We start from the raw sequence: 27776 nt of genomic DNA on the forward strand, positions 1-27776 counted from the left end.
TGTGTGTGTGTGTGTGCTGCTGCCTCACAGGCACAAAGTTCATATAGTGGGCTCTGTCAAAAGCAGGCACACACTTCACATCTGGTCATGATAATCCATCTCACAGGGCTGCTAATGTAGACTCTTTGTGCTGTTTGTACCTTTTTCATAGCCCAGAAATGTTTTAAAGACTGGAGTTTGCAGCATGGTGACTTGTCACATAAAATTTAAAAAGTGGCTGATTTAATGCAAGTATGTACTAGAAGTATGAGGCTTTATGGCGTGCAGGATGAGCAAACAGGGAATTTTAATTATTACAATGCTTCTTTTAGCTTTTCTTGCCTACGTGGAAAAAACAAACAAACAAACAAACAGCATGCTGACATTCACCATCACAGTCTAAAAAAATAATCTCTGTGCAGCCCTGTTTTTCTCCTGTGGAGCAGAGAGGCTTGTCCGGGAGGACTGAGGTTAGTCAGGTATGACCTTGTTCTACATATTTAGAATGCAGAGCAAAGAACTGGTTCTGCAGGAACAGCCTGGGAATCTAGGGTACTTTATCTTCGTCACAGTTCGTTGTACTGCAGGCCCGGATACTACGATGCCTTCACAATGTGACCACGCTGGTTTATTCAGCCATTGCTGGACACTGCTCAGGTATCATTATGTGTCTGATAGGACCAAATTATGACATAACTTTGTTGTGTTCTTCACACTTGCGGCATCACTGTCTCTGTCTGAAATTAATCGTTGGTAAAGTGTTTATGTATTTACCATATAATTGTAATAGACCCTACTGGGCCCACAGAGCGCCCTTTGGCTTGGGACAGACAGTGCAAAAGTGTGTTACTACTGGCGTTTGTAGGTTAATAGTCAAGTTCCTCAATACCATACCGGAAGCTTGCACATTGGCCTTCAAAATAAAGTCATTTCAAATCAAGAGTCCTTTCTGTGTATGCCTTTCCAACTGCAGGCTAAAGGGAATTTTAAATCCTTTTGCGTTCAGTATTTATGTTATGTTTTTTTGTCACTGTGTGTCCTTTGTGTAGCTTACACAGCCTCTGTTCGTTAAACACACTTGCTGCGGTTAATGATGGGTTTGTGTGTGCAGAGGAGAGTGTGTGTGTGAGAGGAGCTGATTTAATGTTGCAGTCATTTAGGAGGCAAGTTTCTGCTGTTGCATTGTACTATTATATTATGATATTATATTCATAAGAGTGGATTAAATATCAGAACCACATCGTAGAATTCACCTCCTTAACCTTTAACTGAAAAAGTTGTTTTTATAAATTCAGGGCAACAAGTGAATTTTAATTCTTATGGGTAAAAACAATCATTTTGTGCCTTCTACAGATAAATCTGAAAATGCATATTTCTAAATATCATTATTTCAGTTTTGTGCGAAATCCTGGATATTTTGACTTCCTCTCAAACAAACAATAAAAACTTTAAATGAACTTATGTGGGGAGAAAAATCAGTCTCAGATTTAACTGCTCAGGATAAAAGATGAATAAAGCTAAAGGGGTCACCACCCAAAAAAGTTGAGAACCACTGAATCGCAGTAGATCATAAGTAAGGTATCTTATTTTGAAACTCACAAGCGGATGTAGCCGTCCCGTTTCATGCTAGCTTACTACTGGTGTCTTAAACACGAGCAGCTCCTGTCCTGCTCTCCGCACAACAACAAACGCGCTTTCCGCGACAGGAAGACGAGCGAGACAGAGACACGGACAGACATATAGCGTGTATTTTTGACGACAGAGATCCTGGTGAAGTTGCGAGCGTGTGGATGAGTGGATTTAAGGGGGACAAAAAACACGTCGCATCCACATTTTCTTGGCAGACTTTGGAGGACAGAGCAGCGGCCGCGGACTGTCCGCTCCACCGTAACCTGGTAAGTTAAGCTTTTACTGTAACTAACTCTAAATAATAACGTGAGGCGTGAAGTCGACACTGCAGCTGTAGAAGTCCACGCGTGTACTGATGCCTTTGTAAGCTCATGGACACTTTATAATTTATTTAAAAAAAAAACTTTGCCACACATTCCTTCCCTCTGCGCAGGTGTGTGAAGGTTAAATTAATTCCTCTGGCTTGCCGTTGTTCCCTTTTTGTCTGAAAACACACTGTAAATAAATCATGGAGGAAGTTAAGTTTAAGTTAGTGACTTTTTTCTCCCTTTTCGTCAAATCTCCCAGCTCTCTCATGTAAAATGCCCCCCTGGAGGCCCCTGAAGTCTTTGTGGTCCTCTTTTTAAAAAGCGCATTTCCATTCTTATCAAAGTGAGCATCGGACAGGGCAGGTCGACTGGGTTTAGACATAACAAAGTGCCTCTTACAGTAACCATATCCACACTCATTTCCTGCTCAGCCTCAGTGCAGATCATAAATCAACAATTTCCGTACGGACCCAAAACAAATCTTATTGCTTTTATCTTGTCTTTGTATAAATAAAGGCCGTGGTCCCGCTCCGGCGTGCTGCTCTCCATGTTGTCCCGGTTGTTTAGTGTATGGGACATTATTTCTTATATTATTGCTTTATTCTATCATCCAACTTTTTTAGTCCTTTTGCAGCAAGGCAAATACTACAAATGTCTTCCTCTGGTCTGGGACAGTTTGTTCCTCACCTTTTCAAAGCTGGAAAGAATATTCGTGAACTTGTAGCATGAACTGGGACCTGAAATCCGGGTCTGTCCCACAGACGGTGAACTGGGTGCTGACTTTGTAGGTGCTAAAATAAAAAATGCTAAATCCCACAAATGGGGTTTGCTGTGCAACTGGGTGCAAGAGCTCCCAGCAGTCGGTCTTCATGTGGATCATGTCTGTGGGTCCAGCGGCGGCAACACAATCCGTACTCTTATTTATTCAGTCTGTATGTAAGAAAAGAAGTTCAAGTACCGTCTGACCAGACCCGCCTTGGGGCGCAGCAATAACATATGTGAATTCTTAAAATGAATGGCATTCCCCCTGCGTCTGCAGCCACTTTTGGCCCGACACAGAGACACTTTTCACAGAATCATTACGCTGCCGGGTGGGACCAGAAGTCCACAGCTTGTGTTTTACTGGGAGAAACAAGAGCATAATTCACTGCTTTGCACACATTAAAGTTAGCTTGTTGGCTTCCTGGTGCATGTGTGCATTACAGGTCTATAAATATATATATATATATATATATAAAAAAATGTGCTTGTACGCAGCTGCTTCATTTGTAAACACAGGAACAAGTAAGATGACAACCTGACAAAGAAGAGCAAACAAGCTGAACAGCAGAGCAACTTTTCCCAGCTCTGCAGGATGTTCGCTTCAAATTTCTGATGCCCAAACACACAGGGAGGTCAAATGCTCACCTCAGCTTGCTGGCTCAGGGTGGACTCACTGTGAGCCTCGACGGGGGACCGGGGGAAGGGGGGCGGTATTTGCATTGATAATTTTTCATGTGATATTATAAGCACATGGCAGAGGATCTGCTCCGTCAGCGTTTCAGGACGTTTCAGCTCTCCCTCGTCTCATACGTGACAGGAATGTTATGACTCTTAATGCAATAAACTTTTTCAGGAACCACGGTTTGGGGAATAAAAAGTGTTAAATGGAGAAGTTATGGCAAAACTTTAAAGGTCTAAAACGGGGTTTTCCAGATTGAGAACAGCTTATCCCTCTCATCACGGATGATTTGGAAGATTTAGCACAGATTTTCCTAAATCTCGCCCATCGCTTTGTCGAGTGTCATCTTTCAATGTGGACTCTCCTCCATCTTTTACCACCCACTTCGTTGATGTATTCCCTCATTAATCTGTCATCTACAGGCCTGTGGGTACAGTCGCAAATACATACATACTCCTCCGGCCTCGGGGTTGGAGCCATTGTCATTAAAACGATTGTCTGAGGCGGCGGCGGCGGCTCACCGTTTCATGTGTAATGGGTTGTTAAAGTAAGCACACTTATCACAGAGCAGGTCTGCAGGAGCCTCGAGGTACAGCATAGGACTGCGTACCTGGGAAGGACTGCGTACCTGTGTGCATACAGTAAGTACGTGTGTTTTTGTCCTGATGTGTGCAGCCGACAGTCGACCCTGTTCAGTTACCTACAGGGAGGGACGCACCTCGTTGGTTTCTGGTTTGACTTTGTGGAGTCAGGGAGCTGTGAGCATTTATTGGTCCGAAAGGCCGAGTTTCGTAATAGAAAACGTGTTTTCTGTAAGCGATCCCTGCCCGCCGAGCTGCCGCGCAGGCTGCCCTTGAGTCGTTTTCAGTTGAAGGTCAAGTCCCTCCACGCTTTGTTACCGGCTACACAAACCTTGAGGAACAAATGAAAAGAGAAACCTTAGAAGACAAGACAACAATGGGAACATAGTGGGGGATGTTTGGCCATCAGGCGACATGAAAACTCTGTTGTGTTTCTAGTTTTCTCGAGGGCCCAGCATGACAGATGAAAAGCTGATTTAGCATTTTGTGGATTTCAGTGTTTATTTAGTGTCTCATTGTGTTGACTCTTCTCTCCTGTCACCGGTTGCTTACTATAATTACAGATGTTGCACAGTTTCCCACAGCACAGTATTTAAAACTGCCTGAGATAATGACTCCGGGACTCGGTGTGGCTTTTCAAACAATGAGCCGTGACGCAAAACAGGCTGCAGGCTTATTTCTGTTGGGTCTCTGCTTGACTGCAACGTGAGCGAATGACTGCAGTGATGTCTGAAACGTCTTCAGATTAAATTCCGCTAAAGTCGCTGTGTGCTGATTTGCGTGCTGTGTCGGGGATTTCACGGTGTGGTTGGCAGGCTGGTGGCTGTTAAGGATCTGCTGTAGTGTCACAACACGCGGTACAAAACCCAGGCCGAACAGGCTGAATCCACAGCACATGCAGCGTGTTGACAAAGCAAAGTGAGCACAGTTGGCCTTTGGCCGTCGGTCCTCGTCTTCCTCCTGTAGAGTTTGGTCCAAATAGATGTTCTGACCCATGTCGTGCTTCTTTGAACCTGTGTGGGGACATCACATCCCGCACGGCGATTCAGGTCACTTCTGATTAAGTTGTCAGCCACAGAAATCCAGTTTTTGTAAGAGTCTTTGACCCCGGTCTGCCGGGGACACGTGTCTGTGAATGACATGGGAGTAAATCTGGTGACTAAGCCCACTTTTTAACCAAAAATCCTAAACTTGAATCATAAATGTATCCTTAAATATATCAGATTTTTTTGGTGTGTACTCTTGTCCGTTGTTTTAAACCTTTTTAATCAGGTTAAGAAAGGTGGCACAATAAATGATTAGGAATGACTGGGCCACTGAGGGGAAACGTCCTGAATCGTATTGTATTTGTTTTCACTCAGAAATGATTTATGAAGTTTGTGTGACTTGGCTGTAATGCGGCCCTTTTCAGACCGCAAAACAAAAAACATTTAAAGTTACCCTGCCAAGTTTTCTTTCAAACAAACACACTGGTGTTTACACTCTGTGTTTCTTCCCAAAAGGCACTGATGAACAAACACATTTTTTTCCCTCCATCATAAAACATTTTCAGAGCTGATTTTTAAAAAAATATATATTTTGGAAGCAGCATTGACTGAACCCCTGTCTTCATCATCCAGCAGTCGTCTTCTTCTTCTTCTTGTCCCTTGTTAACTGGCATATTGCAGCATTTCTTGGCGCTTCGTCAGTCGGTGGGATCTCATGAATCCGAGGGTGATGATGATGTGATGATGTCCCACAGCCCCGGCTTCATGTTGTGACCGACATTTGTGCTCCACGTACTCATCTGTGTGGTAGTAGAGGATCAGATACAAACAAAACAGGGACCTGCTCATTAAAACGTCCACAGTCCATACAGAACCTTTAAGGACTCGGCATCGTGTAGAAACGATCGTGTGTCTCGTCTCATTATAAGATAAGAACTTTATTGATCCCGCAGGAAATTGTTGAAATTATATGGGAATTGGACACGAAACAATCAGAGTAATAGTAATAATCAGAGTAATAAATCGGCGGCCATTTTGATGATCATCATTAAATGGTTTGGTTGGTCTCGTGTGAGAACAACTCGCCTCCTCCACAGGACTGGTTTGGTATCCTTGTCCAGGTCTTGGTTTTGTGCACAGCTGGACTGCACATCTGTGTGAGAGGCAGGGGCCGAGGTTTCAGAGACTCCAGCGTGGAGCTGAGTGTCTGTCCTGAGCCGAGCAGGTGACATCTGTGACTGTGATTTATTTAAAGAATACTGAGGGTCTGAAGCATCTAGAGGATACAGGATCAGATGTATGACTCCCACTCTGCTGAAACCTCATGTGGTTTTTGCTTTGTCCCGATTTTCAGGTGCAGACCACAGCAGCCATTAATCTGCAGGTATGTTTTACCTCCCAGGTCGTCACATCCTCCTGCTGCTTTGACTGACCCAATTTCAATGCAAATGGGCCGCAGTACCAAACCAACCAGCATCCATATTTTAGACCTTTAAACTTCCTAATGCCAGTCGAAGTCTTCTTATGCTTCTTCCAGAAACTTTTGCCCAAAGGTACTCCATTTGGAGAACCACTGAAACTTCCTCTCTGCCTCTTCATCAGTGCCACATTAATGTCACCCTTTTCTCCAACTCACACAGTGAGTTTTCATGTCAATGAAATGACTTTGGTCCCCTGAATTCCTAATCGCTGACGTGCCTCAATCTCCTCTACGGGGCTTATGTGTTTATTAGGCCCGTTTCACATGCCGCAGTTGGAAAAACGGTCGATTTCTCCGACATCACTTACCCTCCACTCGGCCTGTCCTGGCTGAATGAGGCTTATTCACATTCCTCACTGCACTGACAAAAGGCAGGATTGTTTCTTATCTGATGCAAAGTGGGAATGATGATCTGGCTCTGTACTGCTTTTATTCTACTAACTGCTCAGTGTTCGTCTCCTGAATCCTGATGACTGTGAACTAATAAAAGTCCCCTCCCTCCCTTCTGATATGCTGCATAGAGAAACAGAGATCGGACCCCCCTTCTGCATCTGTTAACTCAATCACTGCTCCATTACTATAAAAACGTTCCGTGTGCCCTTTCTTCCCTCTGAACTGACCCACGTCGTCGCAGCATCCTGTCCTGCAGCCGCACTGAGAATGAGTCCCGAGGAGCCGCCGCAGTAATGATTTGATTTACAGTTTGGTAAACAGCCCTGATAAGATGCCAGAATGGCTGGAATTTGCTTTCCCTTCAGGGCAAAGTCGGCGGCGGTATCACTTAGCGACTTCGGGAGGGGGGAGGAGGAGGAGGAGGAGGAGTGTCCTTGGAGGGAAAAACACTTCATATTCACTGGACTCTAAAGTCGCTGGATTAGTCACACTGCATTGGTTCTGGTAGGGACTCCTCTGAGCAGATCAGTGTTGTGCTGATGGTTCTGTTGGTTGGTCAGTGCACCTCAACACCTGTTAGATGGACTGAATTTAAATTTTGTGCTGCCCAGAGGATGTTCTGACTTTTCCTCTGGTCTACTGTCATCATCCGGTCAAAATTCAAGTCCGTCCAACTTTGGTTTACAACCAAATACCTGCAAAACTAACGAGCTCCACAGCTGTTCTCGTTTTTAACACGAACAACCGAATTAAAGTCGGCTAACACGCATGCTAACACAGTAAACACGTCACTGAGATTTCACCATCCGGCTGGAAGCGGTGATGTGTCGTGCAGCCTTCAGCATGATAACATTTCCCTCCGACTGCCGTGTAAGTGCTCAGATTACACAAGTTCAGATGTCAGGATTAGTCAGAGAATGTGGGCACAGTTTTGTTATGTTATCCCAAGCTTACACCGAAAACAGTTGCGTCAGGAGAATATTTCACACTGCATTTACACGTCTGTTGTCGCTTGCGGATGATTACGTGCGTAAAAGAAATGTGTCAAAAAGCAACATGCCCTTTTCCCGCGAGCAGCTGTGATTGCGATGGTATTTAGTGTGATCGTGACTTTCACAGCTGCTGCAGGGAGGCCATATGTGCTGATGTACAGTACGAGCCTGCAGCCTCTCTGACTCCTACGTTTCCCCCACCACTCACACACTCTTCAGCTGGGTCGCCTGCCTGCTGTCCTGCTGTCATCCATCTCGCACCTCCTGATTGCGGCGTAACGCGCAGCCAAGCTCGCAGACGGCGGTTGGGAACGTGAGGAAGCAAGCAGGTCAGCAGTTTGAGATGGAGTTGTGTAGCGGATTAAAAGTTAAGCTGTGTCCTTCGCTTCTGCAGCAGGTCCATTTTATTACAATGTGAGGTAGCATCGTACTCACCGAGTCCAGAACGAGGACACATGAAGAAGACAGGTTGGATGGGCTCTGCTTGAGAAACTTCGTATCCAAAATGTGTGGCTGCTGATCCCATAGACCTGACTTTTGTAGGCCTGTTTTTGACCCAACATGCTGAAGGTCCTGTGAACTGGAGACCATCAGAGTCAACACTGGATGTTATCGCTTCATTATCAGTGACTTACTGATGGACAGAATGAGTTTCATTTGAATGGTGAACAAACTACAATGTGATGACAACGTGTGATGCGTTGAGTACAGCCAGAAGACGAAGTTGTTATAAACCGGAATTATCCTTTACATTCAAATCTCGCATCTGCCAGCTTCCCTTCTGTTTCGTTCTTCTCTGTTTAAATCTGCAATTCCGTTTGTTTTGTTTTGTTTCTATAACCCTCACTTCCTCCTTTCGTCATATCATTTTTATTTCTTTGACGGGTTTTCAAAACATGGTCAAATAACAATGGCTTTTTCACTTCAATCTGGAACCCACAACCCCACGCTAATATTTTGCACTGTGTTCTTTGTTGGTTAAGTTTAGAGTTGGGGGAGGAAATCGGCCTCGCCAGCCGATCGCCAGGAGAGTTCCTAAAATTGCTGCAGCGGTTCTCATATTTTTCTGCCGTGCCTCCCTTCAGGACAATGACAGTGGAAGCAAATAATAAAAGAAGGATCCAGGTTTCTGTTCCGTGTTCACATGTTTTACATGGGACGCAACGCTCCCGCCCGGAGCGGGCTGCGTTAAAAAGGGGCTAGTGTGTAAGTGGGACGACCCCTCCCTGAGGTTGGTTGTTTGGATATTTTTAAATACATTCCTATTCGCTCTCTGTGTGTGATCTCTGGCCTGATTATCTACTGCTGAGAGGCCATGAGATGGACAGGACACACACACACACACACACAGACTTAACGATAAGCACAAAGATGCTGATATCTCAGACACACGAGGCCCAGTCCTGGAGCGAAGGCCAACCGCGTGTGGTGGGAGGCAGGCTGCGAGGGCGCGGATCAGAAGCTGCGGGGGTGGTGGGATGCACGGCTGCGTCACAGCGTTGCATAAGGGCTTATGCAGGCAGAGGGCCGCTGGATCTGATGTAATTAGCGCTGGAGAGCCGTCTGTCCCGCCTGCGCGCTCGGAGAGGACGCAGTTCATCCGTCCACGCTTGACAGAACACTCGAGGCTGCCTGTTGTCACCCTTTTCAGTTACATTCATTTCATTCTTTGTAATCTCTTTCTTTGTTGAGAGATAAAATTTCCCTCCCCTTGCAGGCTTCCTTACATTTAAAAAGTTCAATATAAAAGTTAAACAAAGCGTTTTTCTCTTTTTTCATGCTTTTTTCAATGCAGTTTTTTCAGTTATTTTGATAATCTGTTGGATACAGACTCAGCCATAGCCAGTGATAATTACTTCAGATCCACTTTATTTCTTCTACAGTTATTTGCCATTCAGATTATTATATGCAGCCTCTCCTGAGCATAACTCATAAGCTGTCGTGTTTTTGTCAGGCTGCAGAGGAATTCTGTCCGCCTTTCAGTCCACTATGTTGCACTGCCATGTTTCTACAGTAGCCCAGAATGGACAAACCAAATACTGGCTCTAGAGGAGGTTTTACGGACTTTTAGCGCTGCGATCTGCAACCTCATGACTATTTGCCACCAAATCTCACACACGGGAACTTTAAAGTTCAAGGAAGTTCAGTCAGTCAGTGGGTAATTGGGAGCTTTATCGAGTCCTGGTTGCTTGGTTATCTGAACTTCTGCTAGATGTCATTGCTTGTTGTAGCTTTTGTCAGTTTGTAGAAATTTGTGGTAAACTGTGAGCACATTTTTTTGATATTTTTGACATCCGCCATCCATCTTAACATCCGCCTTCCTCTTCACACCGGAAGTCTAGTCAGAAATATGTTAAACATTAATCTGATTTGATGTAGGTCTTCAGGAAAAAGGCTTTGGATAGTTCACGCTCAACATGTAGACCACAATGTACCACCTCCTCACTGACAGCTGCAGTCCTGGTCCTCCGTCGTTTCCTCCTCATCCTCCGTGGATGGAGTTTTCTCTCTGTAGGTTTTTCCAAAATGTGGGAGGATGTTTGAGGTTTGGCCTGGATGATCCTAAACAAGGATGTCTGAGAACATCCAGGGACTTTGCGCTGTTTAATATGTGATGCTTTCCATGTGGGCCATCTTCTCGCTGTCCAAACAAGGCCGACATGCCAGTTTTCCCCAGCGGATTCCCTTCCCACCCCCTGCCCATTTTACCCCTTCAAATAAACAACCGTGTGATTTCTGAATTTCTGAACACGAACTTCCTAGTATTCTCTCCGAGTTGATTTATGCAGTTATGTTCTGGATCACGACTGTGCTCGAGCAAATGGCTGTGAAATGTCAACAGGTGACAGATTTTCAGCATTTTTAGCATTTGGTATCAGATGTCCAGCACTGTCATCATGACTGTCCGTATGATGTGATTTTATTCTCCACCGCTTCCCTGCTTACTGGAAGGCCTTTGTTCTGGGTGTGTTGCTTCCACCACCTCTTAAGGGGTTTGTTAACTTGACTGGAGCTTTTGGCACGCGGCTGAACATTAGAATAATAAACCTGAGTGCTGTGGGGTGGCAGTGTTTGGATAAGGAAGAAACGGTCGACACCCTGTTCCTCAGTCGTCCTCTGGCTCTGTGTGTCTGTGTGTGTGTGTGTTCATTTGCTTTTGTGTGTGCGGATGTGAAGGCCTGACAAACACCGAACCTCATTTATCCTCCTTTCTCCTTCTCTATTTCACTGCCCTTCCCAGTAAGTATCTAAATTTATGTCCTGCACCACTTCCTATTTAAACCTGCAGTGTGGAACTTTTGTCTCCCCCTTCTGGCAGAGAGAGTAATTACACAAACACTGTCTGACGCCACGAGCTCCACCTTACTCCTGCACCTCTTCCGTGTGCAGGTTGTTTACGTGTTGTCTTGTGAGAGATGAGATGGACTGGATTGTTTTGGCCAAACAGACTTGGGATACTGAATAGAAACTCCCAAAGCTCTTTTTTACTTTTACTATTTCTTTGTTCATCTGGGAGATTGACAGCCCTCCTGGCCACAGATTAAACCTAAATCTGCATTCTCTTTCCCCTCATGTGTCTTCTGTCTTTGACTCGTGAACATACAAACTTTCCTTGACTGGGCTGACGCGTTATGATGTGCAGATCAGTTTGAAGACCACACACATTCAAAACTTTACCTGTTTTATTACCTGTTCGATGTTCCAAGGCTTGGGAAGGATGTGAGAAAATCCAAAATCAAAGGAAAGATGGTCAAGATGAGGAGAAAGTTAATGTTATGGAGGGATGTTGACTCTCGTGTTTTTCACAGGTCGAATAAAAAGAAATCTCTGACCAGAAGACATAAAAATAAAACACGAAGTACTTCTATCAAAGCAGCAAATCCCACGTTTGTGTGTCTTGTACCCGTCGCATACACACTCGACTCTCAGTGTCTTATATTCAGGATGAAACGGTAGTTTTGTTTTACAATGCCATCTCAGCCCAAGGACACGCTTAGGACATTAAACCTTCTTAACGCTTGAAATGACGCTTGGTCACCTGTTCAGTCGATCACCATTTCAAACAGAAAGTGCAGGTGCTTTATCTGCTTTGAACTGTCATGAAGACAATTCACGTCCGCTTCAAAGGGACTTTCTGAGAGGGGCTGACTCGCACTAATTCTTCTAAGTCGGCTCTTTCTCCTAAATAAAATGGCTTTTCTTTCCGATGGAGAAGAACTCATCTTCGCTCCTCTTCTCCATCGACTGTGGATTGACTTACAGGTCAGTTCATGTCATAGCGAGACTTAGTGGTATCGAGGGCTGTGTTTGAAGGTGCACGTTGAGCAGATGAATAATATCATGGTAATCTCAGTGCCGCCCTCTGCTCTCTTTTCAATTCAGACCTCGTGCTCCTGTCTCGGTGTCTCTCCCTCTGCTGTTTGGTCCTTTTTAATGAGGATTATCCCCTTCAGTGTCGGAGCAGCAGGTGAGGCGAGCAGCCCTCTCAAGCTTCAAACACCTGTTTATGATCTGTGGACACGTTACCGTCTCTCTTTAAAATAAGCACTGCTTTACGGGGCTCGAAGTACATACTGCGGCTTGGCACTGTCACTGTGCGACATTGAAGAAGCTGTCTCGAAGCCATCTGGATTGAGCTGCATTACATGTGGGAAGCCTCAGTCTCCACAGCACTTCCATCTGCCTGTAACGTACTAATAGAGCGTGCCTGGCACAGATGGAAGGGCTGCAGGTTTGTTTAGCTTTAAGTAAAGCTTGTGCATTTGCAGTCACCCTGCAGGCATTTGGTAACAGTAATTTCAGCAAACATCCCTGATCCTGCTGATGAAACAGGATGCAGATTAACCGGTTAGCTGCTCCTCCACACTCCTGCTGCAGTTCACCACGACCTCATCGGGTCAAGACTTCGGTTTCAAGTCCAGATCCAGTCCGGTGATGTTTTCCCAAGGTTTATTATTTTAGGTTGCCTGCTGTCTATTCTGTTTGCTATCATGATTTGTATGCTATGGATTTGTATTGTTTTGTCGCAGGCCAAGACAAATGTTCCACGTTTGGGACAGTGAAGTTGATCTTGATCTTATTACATCCCTGAAAATCCTACACGCAGGACCTTTACAGTTCAAGGAAGTTCAATCGGTGCATGTTGTTTCCGAAGTCACTGAGTAATCGTGGGCTCAGTATTAACCAAAATCCATCTTTGATCTTTGCTTTTATTGAGTTCCTTTCTCATGCTCTCACTCTTTATCCTGTTTAATTACAGAAACGCCATCTGGTGACGCAGGACTGCTGGTTGGTTAGCTGAACTTCTGGTAGATGTCATTTGTTGTTGTAGGTTTTCTCAGTATATAAAGCTCGATGCTAAACCGCGAGCGCATTTAGGTCGGTAAGAGATTCATAATATGAAAATCTGGATTCATTGCACGGACCAGTAACATTTTACCTGTCTGTCAGTCTGCAAATACCGTTTGAATAATTCATGTACAGCATTACTTGGAAATATGATCTCTGGAGACAGAACTGGCAATTAGTCCACTGCTTTGGTTTTGATATTTATGAAATTCAGTTATGCTTTCACATGAGCAGGGACGCCTTGACAAGTTGGCCTGCAGAGTTGAGCTTTGGGAGGTGTCTGAATACGTCGCCAGCACCTTTTGTTGCCTTTACGTCTTCCCCCATTGGTGTTAGTGGTTTGTCCTACCTGACCTGATCTAACGTAGTACTTTGCAATGGTAACGTCGTCACGCAGCAGTACTGCGAGGAGCCAGTCTGAAATGATGACCGTCTGGTTTCATGCTCTCATGCTCTTCTACGCTCAACTTAAATGCTGCTTTACCACTAATGTACCACTTTAATGAACAGCAGATGGAGCCTGTACTTCTTTCCAGATGGTGGCAGTGCGCTTCTCACCTTTCTGGTCTTTTTCAGTGCCGAGACCAGAATTTGATCCAAAATCTGTTTGTTTTATTAACATCTTTCACGCTTTGTTTCCGCAGCACAGCCTGGTTCACTGTGAAACTGTATTTGTCTTTAGATCAAACCTCGCATGACCGCAGAAAATGACAAAAACCTGTTGTGAAAACCCACAAACCTTAGTGGCCATCCACAAATGTGTACAAGAATCAACACTTAAGTCATCTTTAGTCGACCCGGGGGGATAGTTGTTGGTGGACTGAGTGCGAGGTTTGCACTCGGGCTTCACTCTTGTTGATGTGGAAAATCCCCCTCAGTCTCAGCCACCTCCATGTGAAGCTTTTTACCCATCATGACTCAGATTTTCCTCTTTTTTGCTGACTTCTATAAACACACTTGTCACATTTCAGGTTTTCCAGCTCTGCACGGTGGTTGTAGTCTCACTGCTTCTCCTCTGCTGATTCAACAACACGTGTTTTTTGTTTGTTTGTGTTTTATCCCCTCAGTCTGAGAGGAGAACACAGCGAGCCAGTGAGAATGAAGATCTGCTCAGCGGTGTGACTTCCTGGGATGCTCGACCGACCTGCACCTCGCGCTTGTCTAAGGCCTCCAGAAGCTGAACGCAGGGTGTCATTGACAGGTAAGTGGAGCCTTTTGGATAACATGTGGCTTAAATTTGAACAAAAGAGGACAGCTGAACAATTTCATATTACTTCTCTCACAGAGTTGCTGCTGTAAATTGTGTTTAATTGAGGCTTTACTGACGTTAAGAACCGGATGAGGCTCGCCGAACACGTAACGTAATTGTGCATCCTACCATGTGTGGATGTTAACACAATCGCGCTGCGTGGGACTTTACAACAGATCTTAATCATGGATAGGGTTCTGCTGTAATTCCAGAGCAGGAGGCGTATCCCTAATCACTTTGGCACAGTAAATCAGAGTGTGGCTAAGTCGGGTCCCTGCCAACTCGATACAGCCTTCCCATTTCTGTGGATTTATGACTGGACTCACTAGGAGTAGTTATTTCAATTTACTGAGCTCACTCCCACTCTCCCTTCTCTTCATTTGTGTCTAAAACAGATGAAAACCTCCCCCTGCTGTGGGCCAAACCTTCGCGCTAGTTTTATTTCCGAGGTGTTCGTGGATTGCTTTGTGCCGTGGTGGATTATTTTGGAAGTAAGCGGTCCAAAGGGTCGCGTCCAGTTTTAGCTGCAGCATCCAGAGGGAGAGATGTCCCCACGCAGAGGCAGCGCGGACATTGATGGATGGCCTAGCTTTCTGTCGGTTCCGGGTCCCAGACGTGAGGCGTTGTTATGAAATTGTAGAAGGAAGCAGGCTGACGGACCGCAGAGAGACGGCGGTTCAGCCAATGATGAATGACCCTCTGCTGGGCGTCAGCTACAGATACAGATGAGCTAGAACTGCTGCCACAGACGGCACATCTTAACATGTGGTGTAAATCTGCATACATAATAATCGTTAGATGACTGAAGGGGAGAGACCAGAAACTGTACCCAACATTACTGCGAAGCCAGTTTTTTGTTTCAGCTTAGGGTTTTATTTTAGTTTTCCCTTGTCTATCCTGCAGTCGGGGAAGGAAGCCACGACGGAGTTGTCACTTTGCTGTAGCGTTTCCGCCTGTAAATCAACTGCCTGGAAAGGGGCTGAGTCATGTTAGCCCCCCCCAGCCTATAAAGTGGTCATGTTAATGGTGGCATTCTCTGAGGTGATTTGCAGCTTGCCTCTTTATCCCAGCGCTGGTGGCCTCGGGGCGGCTGATTGATGGTGTTTGTCGTCCACTCTTGGACTCAAACCGAGAGTGGTTTCTGTTCCTTTGGCTTCAGCAGGCCAGGACTTTGCCTGTGGCGTATTCAGTGTTCTCCAGGCCTCCCACTGAGACGTGGCCAAGAATGACCTTGAACTCCCTTGCTGACGTCTCGTTGCCTGAAGGACAAACTTCTTGCCTGCCAGTGTGACCCAGTTATAGGAGAAGGGAGTGGGACAGATCTGTGTGTGTGTGTGTGTGTGTGTGTGTGTGTGTGTGTGTGTGTGTGTGTGTGAGAGAGAGAGAGAGAGAGAGACTGTGGCAGGGCATAGCCTACTTCTCGTAGCCTACTTTACTCCTCTCCTCATCTGGGAGCCGAGCAGCTGATCTCCGACTTCACCATCCAGTCCTGTTGCTTCTTTTGTTTTAATTTGTTTTGGCCAGATGGGTGGATTACAGGTCAAGGAAAAGCTGAATGCTGCTGCTGTCACTAGAAAATACTCTTCTGGAAGCTGACTGACTGGTTGCTCAGGATGTAAAAGACTTTGTCACACTTTTAGTGATCATTTTATCAAGGAGGTTTCAGATTCAAGGTTCACCTTCCAGTTTGGTTCACCCTCCACAGTCTCCACAACATCATTTCCAAGCAGCGGTAGGCAGCTGTTTTCACTGACAATCCTCTTACAGACCAACTTTGGACAGCTAGCTTTAGCAGCTAAAGAGCCAGATGTTTCCCTCGTGAGCCTAAACGAAGCTAAAGGAAGAGCCAAAAATGGACTTTCATTCATCAGGTGGCCACAATCATAAATCATGACTTGTGTCTGTTTGTAACTTATTAACGTGATATGGCAGCTTGTTGTGCTGCCCCTGAGAGGCCAAACAACAATTAATGCAGCGTTTGGGGTGAGGTTCACCACCTTGTCAAACACACGATTGTACAAAGAATCCTGTTTTTATTTAGGCTTTGCACGGCATGCCGACTTTTTTGGAATGAGGGTTGTGACTGTTGAGATAACGTTAAATGCTTATCATATTGTCTTTTATCAGTTTTATCTCTTCAGAGCTGACATGGACAATGACTGCGTTCTTGTTAACTTGGCGGCTGCTTTGAGTTTTTAAGGTACTTGGATATGAGTACTGATCTTTGATGGGTTTACCTCCTTTAATTCAAAGCTACGGCTTCTTTAATTAAGAATTTGCTCAGTAATTCACTGTGTGCCTGTGTTTGATGAAGATTCATAAAGAGAGTTTTTATCCTACCGTATATCTTATTATAAGGTTTGAGTGTTTTTAAGCGTTCGCATTGAACAGTCTCCATCGTCTCGCTCCCACCGGCTTCACTGCTTGTTAATTTTTTTCCTTCCTCTTTTTGTTTGCATCTTTTCTTCAGTTTTTGTCTGAAATGCGCTCAGACGAAGACTCAATTTTGACACATGAAAAGGCTGGAATCTAAAGGCAAACCCAGACTTTCCAAAGTGAGCCGATATCCTCGCGCAGCCCCACTTTCTTTCTACTTGAAATAGGAAGGGGAAGTGGAAAGGTCTTTAACTGACAGACAGCTCGTCTTTGCCCGGCTTTCTCCTTCTCCCTCCTTTCTCTTCTTTTTACCGCCTGACAAAGGCAGCAGAGGACTTTGCAGAGTGTATTTTCTTTGGTCAAAGGAAATGGCAGAGGAGGAGCTGGAGAGGGACAGAGGAGGTGTATCTGTCAGAGGGAGGCTGGGCTCTGCTGAGGAGGAGGAGGAGGAGGTGGGAGGAAGGGGAGGGGACTGTGCTCCCATTCACATTGGCGGCATTTGGCTTGAGAATGAGCTGTTTCTTTTTTTTTCTGAGGGGGTTAGAGAAGTTTTCCTCAGGAGAGTTGGTCAGAAAGGCAGCCAAACATACAGGAGAACGCAGTGAATGTTTGAGCCGACTGAACCTGAGACGCTGAAGGAGCTGAGGCTGGATGATAAGAAGCCGCCGGGCAGACAGCAGAGCAGATATGCAGGGAGCAAACGGGGGTAAGAAGCTCGGAGGGGAGGTTGGAGGTTGGACGTTGGAGATGTTGGACAAAAGGGAAGCTGACTTTATTACTTTGGCAATCAAGATGACTGTGATGTTTACTGAAAGCTGTTTGACTTTGACAGAAATCCCATAGAACTGGACATAATTAGGGCTGCGATAATTAATCGATTAGTTGATTGACAGAAAGTGGGGCGGCTCTTTTGGTAATTGATCATCATCTCAGTCACAGATTCTCTCAGCTCCTTGTTTTTTGTTTTTAAAAAGTAAAGTTTTACTGTTAGTCAACCAAGATGAAAAATGAAGTTACTGTGGCTTCTGAGAAAATCTGAATTCAGAATGTTTTTTTTTTGTATCTCACAGGTGATTAATCAATAACAATCCAAAGATTAATTGGTAAAGAGAAAAATTGTTAATTGTAGCCATAAAAACGACAAGCAGCAGCCAACTTCAGATGAAGACTTACACAAAAACAATGACGAGCAGAGGATGTGAATCCAGTTGTGTGTGTGTGTGTGTGTGTGTGTGTGTGTGTGTGTGTGTGTGTGTGTGTGTGTGTGTGTGTGTGTGTGTGTGTGTTGGGGGGGTGAAAGGAGGCCTCTGCTGACAGGACAGCGTTCAGTGCATCAGACACATCTCATGTGAAACGCCTGTTTAGTTAACTGTTGTCGTTCTGTGTCGCCCACCACTTCTGTCAGTCTAAAGGGGCTCCTCCGTCTATAATTTACTTTAATTTGTTTTTACATTTATTTGACCTTTTATTTACCAGGAGTCTCACTGAGATAGAAATCTAGTCCAACAAAGGCAGCAAATAAGACGCCACAGAACAGTTAAAATAATGACCATTTGACACGGTGACCAGCGGTGTCTGCCGGGGGGGGCGTGAGGTGTCTGCCTGAGGAAAGGTAGGTTGTCTACAAAACTAAAATAGCTTTGTCACACTTTTTCCCCCACTGTGTTCCAGTTTCCAGTGAGAGGAGGGGAAGAATAAGGACATGGGAGGTGGGGTGCAGAGCAGAAACAAGAGAGTGCGAGTCAGGAGTTTGGGCAGAGGAAGAGGAGGAGGAGGAGGAGGAGGAGGAGGATCTGCACGCTCATTTGTTTGTTCCCTCATGCAGACGCTCCCTGCTGAAAACTGAGACACCCATCCTTTCATTCAGTCCCCACTTATTCCTCTCCACATCTTCCTTCAGTCTGAGGTGAGGGGTGATGAGATGAGGGCCAGTAATAACAGAGTTTCCACCGGCAGCCCCAGCACTTCACCTGGTGTGGGGAATATTTTTAGACTCTCACCTCTGTGGATGTGTGTTTATGGCGTGGTGCTGACAAAGAGGGATTTAGTGCAGGCTCTTTCAGCTTGTGTCAAAGCAGGTTTGTGTGACGTTGCAGCCTCTGCAGGGCACGACCAGTAAACTGTGGATACTGTATCTCTGTAATGTGGCCTCTATAAAAAGGCTTTTATGCTGTTTGTTTCTCAGATGCAGCCAGACTAATGGCTGCCCTGCATGCCAATGAATGCCAGTGAAATTTATCTCGACTCACTGCTGTACTGTATATGCCTTTCTGTTAGCAGAACAATGTAGGAAACATTCAGGTAGCTTTAATCTTCGTGACAAATGCACAGTTTGATAACCTGACCTGTCCTTTAAAATGTCAGTGTGAAGAACCTGACTGGCAGCTGCTCCAAGCTGCAAGTTAATGTCTAAAGGTGAACTGTCCCAATACTTTGGTCCATATAGTGTATATTAGTTTAATGCAGCCAACTAAAACTTGAGCGTCTACCTTGGAGTGTGTTTGCTTTTTAGTTTGTAAGTTTGTGGCCCACACAGTTTTATGCAGAGCAATCAAATTTTAAAAAACAGACACTGCACCAAGCGCAGACTTTCTCTCTGTGCTGCTTTCATCTATTTGTGCAACTCTGTAAAACTGTCAGTGCTGAAAGCTCGGGGATAAAACCCTGAAGGCCTGAGGCGACGGCAGATCTCCCCAGAGCTGCTGCTGAACGCATGAGAAATGCTGCTTTAACCCTCCTGTCCTGAGCTGCGAACGACGACGAGGCATCAGAAAAACCGTCCACACGCTGACCACTGCTAACTCTGCCCATGTTTAGTCTTAACTCTCATTAGCTGGTGCGGCGGCGCATTCCTGCAGCTGGAGGAGTGACCGACTGACTGAGTCCGTCTGTCTGCTGCCTGACCGAGGGGCATTAAAGCCTTCAAAAACAGTCTGCACGCAGTCCGGCTCAGCTGACACTCTAGACGCTGTGGGGCGGTAAAAATATTGATTTTTGTAGTGTGTGTGAGATTTATGTTTCTGCGGTATTAGTCGATTAATCACTTAAGCCGATGCAAACAAGTTTGGCAACGCTTGCAATAATTAATTTAACAGTTATTCAGACTCTTCTTTTCCCTCAGAGTCGCACCCACAACACAGGACAAAAGTGAGAGTTTCTTCATTTGCCTGACTGTCAACGTTTACTTCAAATCTGTTTTCAGTTTAAATAGTTTAGTTTACATCTTAGTTTCATATTGGCCAGTATGTGTTTTGTATTTCATTACCAACCTGCACACAACCAGCAACATATAAACACATAAATGCTTCTCAGAGGTGAGGATTTGCTGCTATTCCTCATCGGTTCTGAGAGTAAATGGAATATCGTTGGGTTTTAGACTTACCATTACATTTTATTTACCAAACAGTTCACCAAAAGGTCATGGAAAAAATACTGGACGGATTAATCGCTAACAGTTCCATCTGTACTACGGTATGCTTGCACATCGTATTATAGGAATATTATCTCCATTCCCTCCCCGCGTGGTTGTCACGGATTCGTCAGCAGTCACTGCTTGTTAATGTCCGTTTATCTTCAATCAGCGCCAACTGGAAGCGTATGGAAGCTTGTCAAAACTAAAGAACTGCTGAAGGCTTTAAGATGCTAAGGAGGGGGTCCTGGCCTCCCTGTCAGCCCTCTGACCCCCTCCCCCCTTCTCATGTTTGAGGCCCTGGTCGCTATGGCAACAAAAAAAGAAACCAGGGCTGCATGGTCATGACAGGGGCTTTGAAACCAGTTCGAGACCCCTTTGCTTCCCTCTGTAGAGTCTCTGCATAGTTTCAGTCATCTCGTGTCTGGAGGGATTAGAGCTTATTCACTTATCTGGAGAGAGTGGGAGGGCAGCGAAATGGGCTCCCCCCACTGATCTGAGAACAGCAAGAGGAAGCCTTGAGAGCCCCTTTAGACGGTGCAGTTAACGTATCTTGGTTAGTTTTCACTTGGAGAGGGCTCACTGACTGGGGCGCTCGTCATTAAAATCACTTGTAGAGTTCACGTTGTAAGCGAACCGAACTTTCAGGAGCTTTTCTGACAGCTGCAGTTTGGAACAAACTCGAGACGTTTGTGCCGCCTTTAGTCTCCAGCTATTCAGACAGGATTATATGGAATAAATATGGTCATGGACTAATTAGCTTTTCTCAGTGCATAGAGAAATCACATAGGATTAATCCCACGGGCTCCGCTCAGTGGGACGGTTAAATCTTCATTCATGTGTTGCTCCTGCCGTCTTCATGTTTTCTGTAAAGCATCAGTGATGCAATAATTGAATTATGCAGTATGAATGTTTAATGGCGCACATTTTTAAAATCCATTTCAAACTGCATTCACCGGATGAAAGAGAAGAGAATTAATGGATGGAGCGTTTCTTCCTGTCTGCCCGTCCCACACAGGAGTGAGCAAATGGATTTTAACGTAAATATATTCTGCAGTGCTTTTGTTTGACTTTTTATTAATAGTTTGCTAAAGCTGTTTGCCACAAGCAGAGTAAAGATGCTGACAGATGCTGGCGCAGTACAGATTACATGAGAGTGATTTCTTTGTGGTCTCACAGTTTTTACATAACGCACTGCAGCACCAGATTAGGTCTTGGCCAGTTATGAGTCCAAGTCGGGTTTATCCCATCTTTAAGTGTGCTAATTAACGAGTGATAATTGCAGTTAAATCACAGCCTCGTAGGCTCTCAATAAACTTGGCAGGTTGGAAAGTGACTTGGCACGGCCCTGTCCTGTCCTGGCAGGTAAGCGTCTAGAAATGTGTTTGGCCTGCATGCCTGCTGTCAGCCCTTCTTCCACCTTATTAGCCATCTTCCTTACTGACTGACTGTGGACACGCTCCTCCCCCACCAGGTTTTTGTTTTTTCATCCCCATTGAGTCAACAGGAAGGTTAAGAGTGTTAAGGAGTGGAAACATGAGGGCAGGTCTTAGCAGGAATTCATTGCAAACGTGCGGCTGACGCAGTGAGAACTGCAGTCTTCTCATGCTTGAAAATCTTTGGGTCCATGCAGACGAGGCTGAAACTCGAGAGCAGGAAACGCCCGTCAGTCGGATATCCTCATATTTTGTGACTAACAGTGATGTTTCTCAGAGAACAACCGGCTCCACTGTTTGGTGACCTCATAATCATGCGTCCTGTTGGCCATTGTTCTCCACACAACACTCAACTGTTCACCATCCACTGTTGACATCACAGTCTGCATGCGCCTGTTAAGAGTGTCAATATTTACCGCCGGTCCTGCGAGAGCGACGGGAGCGAAGACGTGAGTGCGTGACATCTTGTGCCTCCTACGTTGTTGTGTTATTCCTCGCAGCTGTTTATTTTCTGTGTACTGTTTGATGTACTCGGCAGCTTATAACAGCCACAGTATCACAGCAAGTTCAGCCTGTCTCCTCTCTGTTATCCACAGCTATGAACTTTTAGTTATTCCTCAAGCTGATAAGATGTGTGCAGACAGTAGCCTTTGTTGCTGTCAGGGGAAATGTCAGCATGTTAGAAGCCATTTTACATCTGAAATGAAGAGAGCCTTTTCTTCTGCCGCCTCATGCCTCAGGCCGTGTTTGTGCTGCTTGAATAGGCTTCGTGAATGGCCTTGTCCTGTTTCTCTGTGTGTGGGCCACCCTGGTCTTGGGGGACATTTGTTTGCTTCAGTCTACTGTATATCATCTCTGTTCTGCTGTGTGTGTTTTTATCAGGGGAAAGTTCCTTGAAAGCACCCTGGTGTGGAGTTTGAACAGCTAGAATCAGACCTCATCAGTGTCTGGGAGAAAAAACATGCCCTTTCAACCAGTGTTTAGTTTCCTAGATAAGATGAGTAACAGATATTTGTGCCAACTCTGTGGATAAAAACAAAATTTGACACAGATTTGACAAGAAAGTATTCAGATGTCAGTTTGATGGTGGACCTGAAACTCCAGCAGTTTGCCTGTGAAAATCTGTGACTTGGCCTGTCATTTAGACTTAACTTGAGACTTGGTTTTTTTATGACTTGTTAGTTGCCTGAAACTCAGCTTAAGGCTTGGCCTTGGCTAGGACTGGACTTTGTAATGACATTGTTGTCTTTCCCAAATTGGTTTAAGGCTTGATTTTGACTTCTCTCAGATGACTTGACTAAATTAAATAGAATATGGTCCCGACCTGCTCTATTTGGAAAGTGTCATGAGATGACTTTTGTTGTGATTTGGCGCTAAACAAACAAACTGAATTGAGATTTGGACTTTGAAGGACTGGCTTTAAACGTGCCATTACAAAGCTTAAGACTTGACAAAATGTAACACTTCACTTGCACTTGCCTAAGAAGACTCGAGATCGGCTGTTGGATTTGTGTAGAACAACACGAGACTTGGTTTGAGACTTGTTAAGACAAGACTTAAGACTTGACTGGCAGTTGACAATTGCTGTGAAAAATCTTGACCAGGGCTTGACACCAGGCTTGACCTGGACATCGTCTTGTGTGACTAACACTGTTGTTTTTCCTCTCTCAGAGCAAGTGACCCCTCAGAGCTGCCATCATGGCCCTGGTTCAGGCTCTGCCCATATCTGCTGAGCCCCACAACCCAGGCCTCAGTGGAGGAGCCCGCAGGAGACACCCCTCCAGCTCTTCACCCCCCACTAACGCACCATCCTCCACTCTGGATCCAATGGGTTCTGTCAGCAGTCTCATCGCTGCACGCCCTGGCCCCTACCAGGACCACCGCTCTGCTGGTGAGCTGGGAGCCAGGGTCCGGCGGCCAACACCAGGCGCCTCCTGCCTGGGCTCTGAATCACCACTGGACCCCTTACTGCAGAGCATCCCGCCTCTCAAGAAGCAGAGCTCCACAACGTCCAGCAGGCCGCTGGAGAAGGAGAGCGGGAACGGGAACTACACCTATCTGAACGAGGACTATGTGGATGACTGGAACGACAACCACATAACACCTCCCAGCCCTGGGAGTGACATAGACGAGATTAAAGAAGGATTAGGTTTGAATGGGAACATGGGGGGACCTCCACCAAAACTGATCCCTGTGTCAGGAAAACTTGAACGAGTGAGTGTATGAATTGAGTTTACTCACAAAGTCTTATCTTACGGTCAGTGTTGTTTTATGTCACGATGAGACACCTGTCAGTATAATGCAATATAATTCAACAGCACCAATGACTGTTGAAAGAAAACAGCAGCTCTCCACACTCATCCCATTTTATATTCCTTCTCTAGAACATGGAGAAAACAGTGTTGCGGCCCACCGCCTTCAAACCCATCATTCCTAAGAGCCGTACCTCCATGCAGTACCTCTCCCCTCGCCACTCGTCCAACGCATCAGAAAGCCAAAACAACCTGAACCTGCTCAGCCCCACCCACAGAGAGGTGTCACCCTCCTGCCCCGAGAAATGCAACTTATACAGCCGGAGCCGTAACAGCGGCGGCGGCGGCAGCAGCCAGTCCTGTCAACTCTCCGAGGCTGAGCGCACCTCCCTCTCCAGCCTCCCGCCGTACAGCAGCGCCGGCTACAGCCAGGCACCAGGGGAGGCCCCCGCAGGCCAGCTGGAGCCCATGAAAAGCGCTCCGCCAGCCAGCGGACACGGACACTCGAACTCGGACAGCGGGCGCTCATCTTCCAAGAGCACAGGCTCCAGCTCGATGAGTGGCCGAGGACAGCCGCCGTCTGACAGCGGGTCCTCCGGGCGCTCCCCAGGCCCCGTGGAGGGTTATGAGGGGGTGGTGAGGGACCTGGAGGACAAGCTGAGGGAGAGAGAGCTGGAGCTGCAGCAGCTCAGAGACAACCTGGATGAGAATGAAGCTGCAATTTGCCAGGTTGTAGATAATGCAGTACACACTTTACTTCAGTGGTGTGGAAGCTTCAAAGTCAATGTTTATGTGTTTTTCCAAGCTTGAGTCTCACTTTAACATAAGATTTAAGCTCTGTTAGACAACTGGACACTGACTTGTTGTTCAATGACAGGACATTTTCCCTGGACTTTATATCCTAAAGGACTTGCTGTCCTGTCTCCTGTTGCAGGTTTATGAGGAGAAGCAGAAGCGCTTTGAGCTGGAGCTGGAGGAGCTGAGGCAGGGCTGTGCCACCAGGATGCAGGTGGCCTCGCAGAAGGCCCAGCGAGCTCAGCAGGTGCTTCAGTTGCAGGTCAGCACCTCTGACAAAAAAGCTCCATCAGGTTTTACTACAAACAGTGCTGCCATATTTCTGCAGGCACAGGAACAGATGATCAGGACATGCTTACTAGAGCCACTTAAGTTATTTTTAAAAAGCTGTCGTCTAAATATTTTAATTAATTTTTTTTAATATCAGCAAAAGGTGTGTCTTTCTGCCTCACCTCATACCCATTCACAAGCTGCATAATTGAATTTATCAATTACTTAATCTATTTATTTAGTCCTCTGAATAATATGCGCTGCCTGACTTCTATCTCCTACCGCTGAAAAAAACCCTAATGTCTGCTGGTGTAATATAAGGAGAACTCACAAGGCAGGTGCTGTCAGTTTTAGGTTGATTTGAGATTTATAGATCACAGGTGTGTGTGTGTGTAAGTTACAAATGGGATTCACAGAACCTGCTTAAGCGAGATTTAGTATGTCAGAAATGATCGCAGTGTGAATCTAAGAACATTTTTAAAGATGAAGAATGAATTGAGGAGACGGAGATCACCTTTGTTGATTGTGGCTGCGTCTTGGCCACAGGTGTATCAGCTCCAGCAGGAGAAGAAGAAGCTACAGGAGGACTTTGCTCAACTGCTGAAGGAGAGGGAGCAGCTCGAGGAGCGCTGCACCTCCTACGAGCATGAGAAGATCCAGCTGGGCCCTCGGCTGGAGGAGAGCAAGTGGGAGGTGCGTATGCTGACACTTTATCCAGAAGCTACAGTAACGACCACAATAAAAGGTAAATGTTTGGGCTGTAAAGTTAGTTTATCACGCTGCCATCCTTATTGATTTCACCATTCCAATCCCTCCTTAAACTCGTTATTACTCATATTGCTTTAAGCACTGCACATATTACACCACGACTTTTATTTTAGAGCATCAGTCTGACCATGGCAGATTCTCTATAATATATTTATGGGTACATTTATTTCCCTAATTAAAAGAAATGTTATTGAACCAGATGATTATTGTGCAGTGCGTCTCAAGCATTCAGTCAGTGCAGGACATGACAAAATGTGGCTGTAAAGGTCTTGTGGAGCCCTGGTCACAGTCTGACAGGCAACAGTAGGGGTTTGTTCCTGAGACGGCATGGATGCAGGAATACGAACTTGTATAAGACGTTGCCTCAGGAGCAGCTGTTCTCAGGAGTCAGGCAGACCAATGGAACAGGCTGCCTTTATATGCTCCAGACACGGATCATTAATAAAACTGATCTTCTTTGGTGTTTGAGGTAATTAATCGAGCCACAAGGAATCGTTTCGAGAAGATCTTAGTCGGTGTGTTTGATCCCTGAGACAGATTTACAGATCTCCTCAGTACAGCCTGAACACCAGACCTTCATTTATTTTTCCTCCCCCCACCAGGTCTGTCAGAAGTCCGGGGAAATCTCGTTGCTGAAGCAGCAGCTGAAGGAGGTGCAGGGAGAGTTAGCCCAGCGTGTGGGAGAGATCGTTTCACTGCGTGGACAACTCAGAGAGACTCGTGGCGAGCTGACAAACACCCAGGTCCTGCTTCAGGAGGCCCACGGCATGACCCGCACACGAACCCTGGAGCTGGAAGTGTGTGAGAACGAGCTTCAGCGGCGCAAGAGCGAAGCGGAGCTGCTCAGAGAAAAGGTAGGACGCCTCGAGGGAGAGCTGGCTCATCTCAGAGAAGCTTTGGCCAATCAGGGCCCTGGAAACCGACAGTGTCAGGTGTTCCAGGAAGCAGAGGAGCACCTGCTCGCCTACGAGAGTGATGAGGCAAAGGCCCAGCGGCAGAGCAGCAACGACGCATTGCAGAACATGAAGACGCAGTTGGACAGGATGAGGGCCGAGCTGGCTTTCGAGCGGCAGCACGCCGAGCAGCAGACAGGAAGCTTCGAGGAGGAGCGCAAGATATGGCAGGAGGAGAAGGACAAAGTTATCCGCTACCAGAAACAGCTGCAGCAGAACTATGTGCAGATGTACCGCAGGAACCGAGAGCTGGAGCAGCTCCTGCAGGAGCTCAGTCAGGAACTGGAGAGCAGAGAGGAGGACGAGGGCAGCGGCAACGAGATCAACTTTGACGAGATCGCCGCCACAGAAATTTGACCCTTGTGTCTCTCCATCTTTTGATTTGCACTACCGTCAGCTATTTTCTCTTTTGTGCCGTCTAGATGAAAAACGCAGTTGTTTAAAACGACACACAGTCAGATTGGCATCAACACATCTGCAGTGTAAAATCAGCCACACTTTAGTCCTGCCTCATTAGTTTGTTCTCCAAGGAGTCCCACTTGAAAGCCAGTGGCCTCTATTAGCCGTTAGTAGGCCACCTCAGTCCTCTGCCCCTCCGTTGATGTCTGTCTTAGCGTTAGCACTAACTAACGAGACTCCCCTGTCCCTCTTTCCCAGTTTTAGACATCTGTGGGAGACTTTGTTGTGTGTGAGTAACTTCTCCCAACCTTTAACCATCCTCGTGTGTGGGTGAGGACTCCACCTTCCCTGCTGGGTTTAGCACTGCACACCTACTCTGCATTAGCAGTCAGCTCTCATTAGTGCAGTCAGTTTTAATGGAGCCCACGCTGTTGTCATTTGACAGTGAATGTGGGATACCACACATTCAGCATGTCATGATGAGAGTGAGTGAATCAGAGCGAGGCGCTAATGATGGCAGCTGCACTCTGGGGGTGACGGCTTGGTTTTATTGTCCTCCCTCAAAACCACTCAAGCCTTTATGTAAATTACATCATGACCAACAAGTAAATAGATGTTTCTTAAACAAACAAAAAAAATCAAATTTTCTGACCATATGTGGCACAAACGGTTGTTTTTATAGCAGACAGAATTAGTTTCTGGACTCCGGTCCGGTTTGAGGGGAAACATTG

General features: G+C 46.0%; 1 protein-coding gene across 3 annotated transcripts; it reads left to right on the plus strand.

Moving 5' to 3' along the window:
- Positions 1-1597: 1597 nt before the first annotated feature.
- Positions 1598-27678, plus strand: LOC124052251 (leucine zipper putative tumor suppressor 2 homolog). Of its 3 annotated transcripts, XM_046376269.1 has the most exons (8): positions 1598-1874; positions 12173-12257; positions 14206-14339; positions 23280-23822; positions 23993-24589; positions 24795-24917; positions 25472-25618; positions 26296-27678. In XM_046376269.1, the coding sequence occupies exons 4-8, from the start codon at positions 23307-23309 to the stop codon at positions 27001-27003; spliced, it is 2091 nt and encodes a 696-aa protein (XP_046232225.1). In that variant the 5' UTR covers positions 1598-1874; positions 12173-12257; positions 14206-14339; positions 23280-23306; the 3' UTR covers positions 27004-27678. The 3 variants fall into 3 exon arrangements, with proteins under 3 accessions (XP_046232225.1, XP_046232224.1, XP_046232226.1); XM_046376268.1 differs by lacking the exon at positions 12173-12257; XM_046376270.1 differs by lacking the exons at positions 1598-1874; positions 12173-12257; positions 14206-14339 and adding an exon at positions 17325-17469.
- The last annotated feature ends 98 nt before the right edge of the window (positions 27679-27776 follow it).

Source organism: Scatophagus argus, chromosome 21 (assembly GCF_020382885.2).
Source record: "Scatophagus argus isolate fScaArg1 chromosome 21, fScaArg1.pri, whole genome shotgun sequence".
NCBI classification, from domain to species: domain Eukaryota; kingdom Metazoa; phylum Chordata; class Actinopteri; family Scatophagidae; genus Scatophagus; species Scatophagus argus.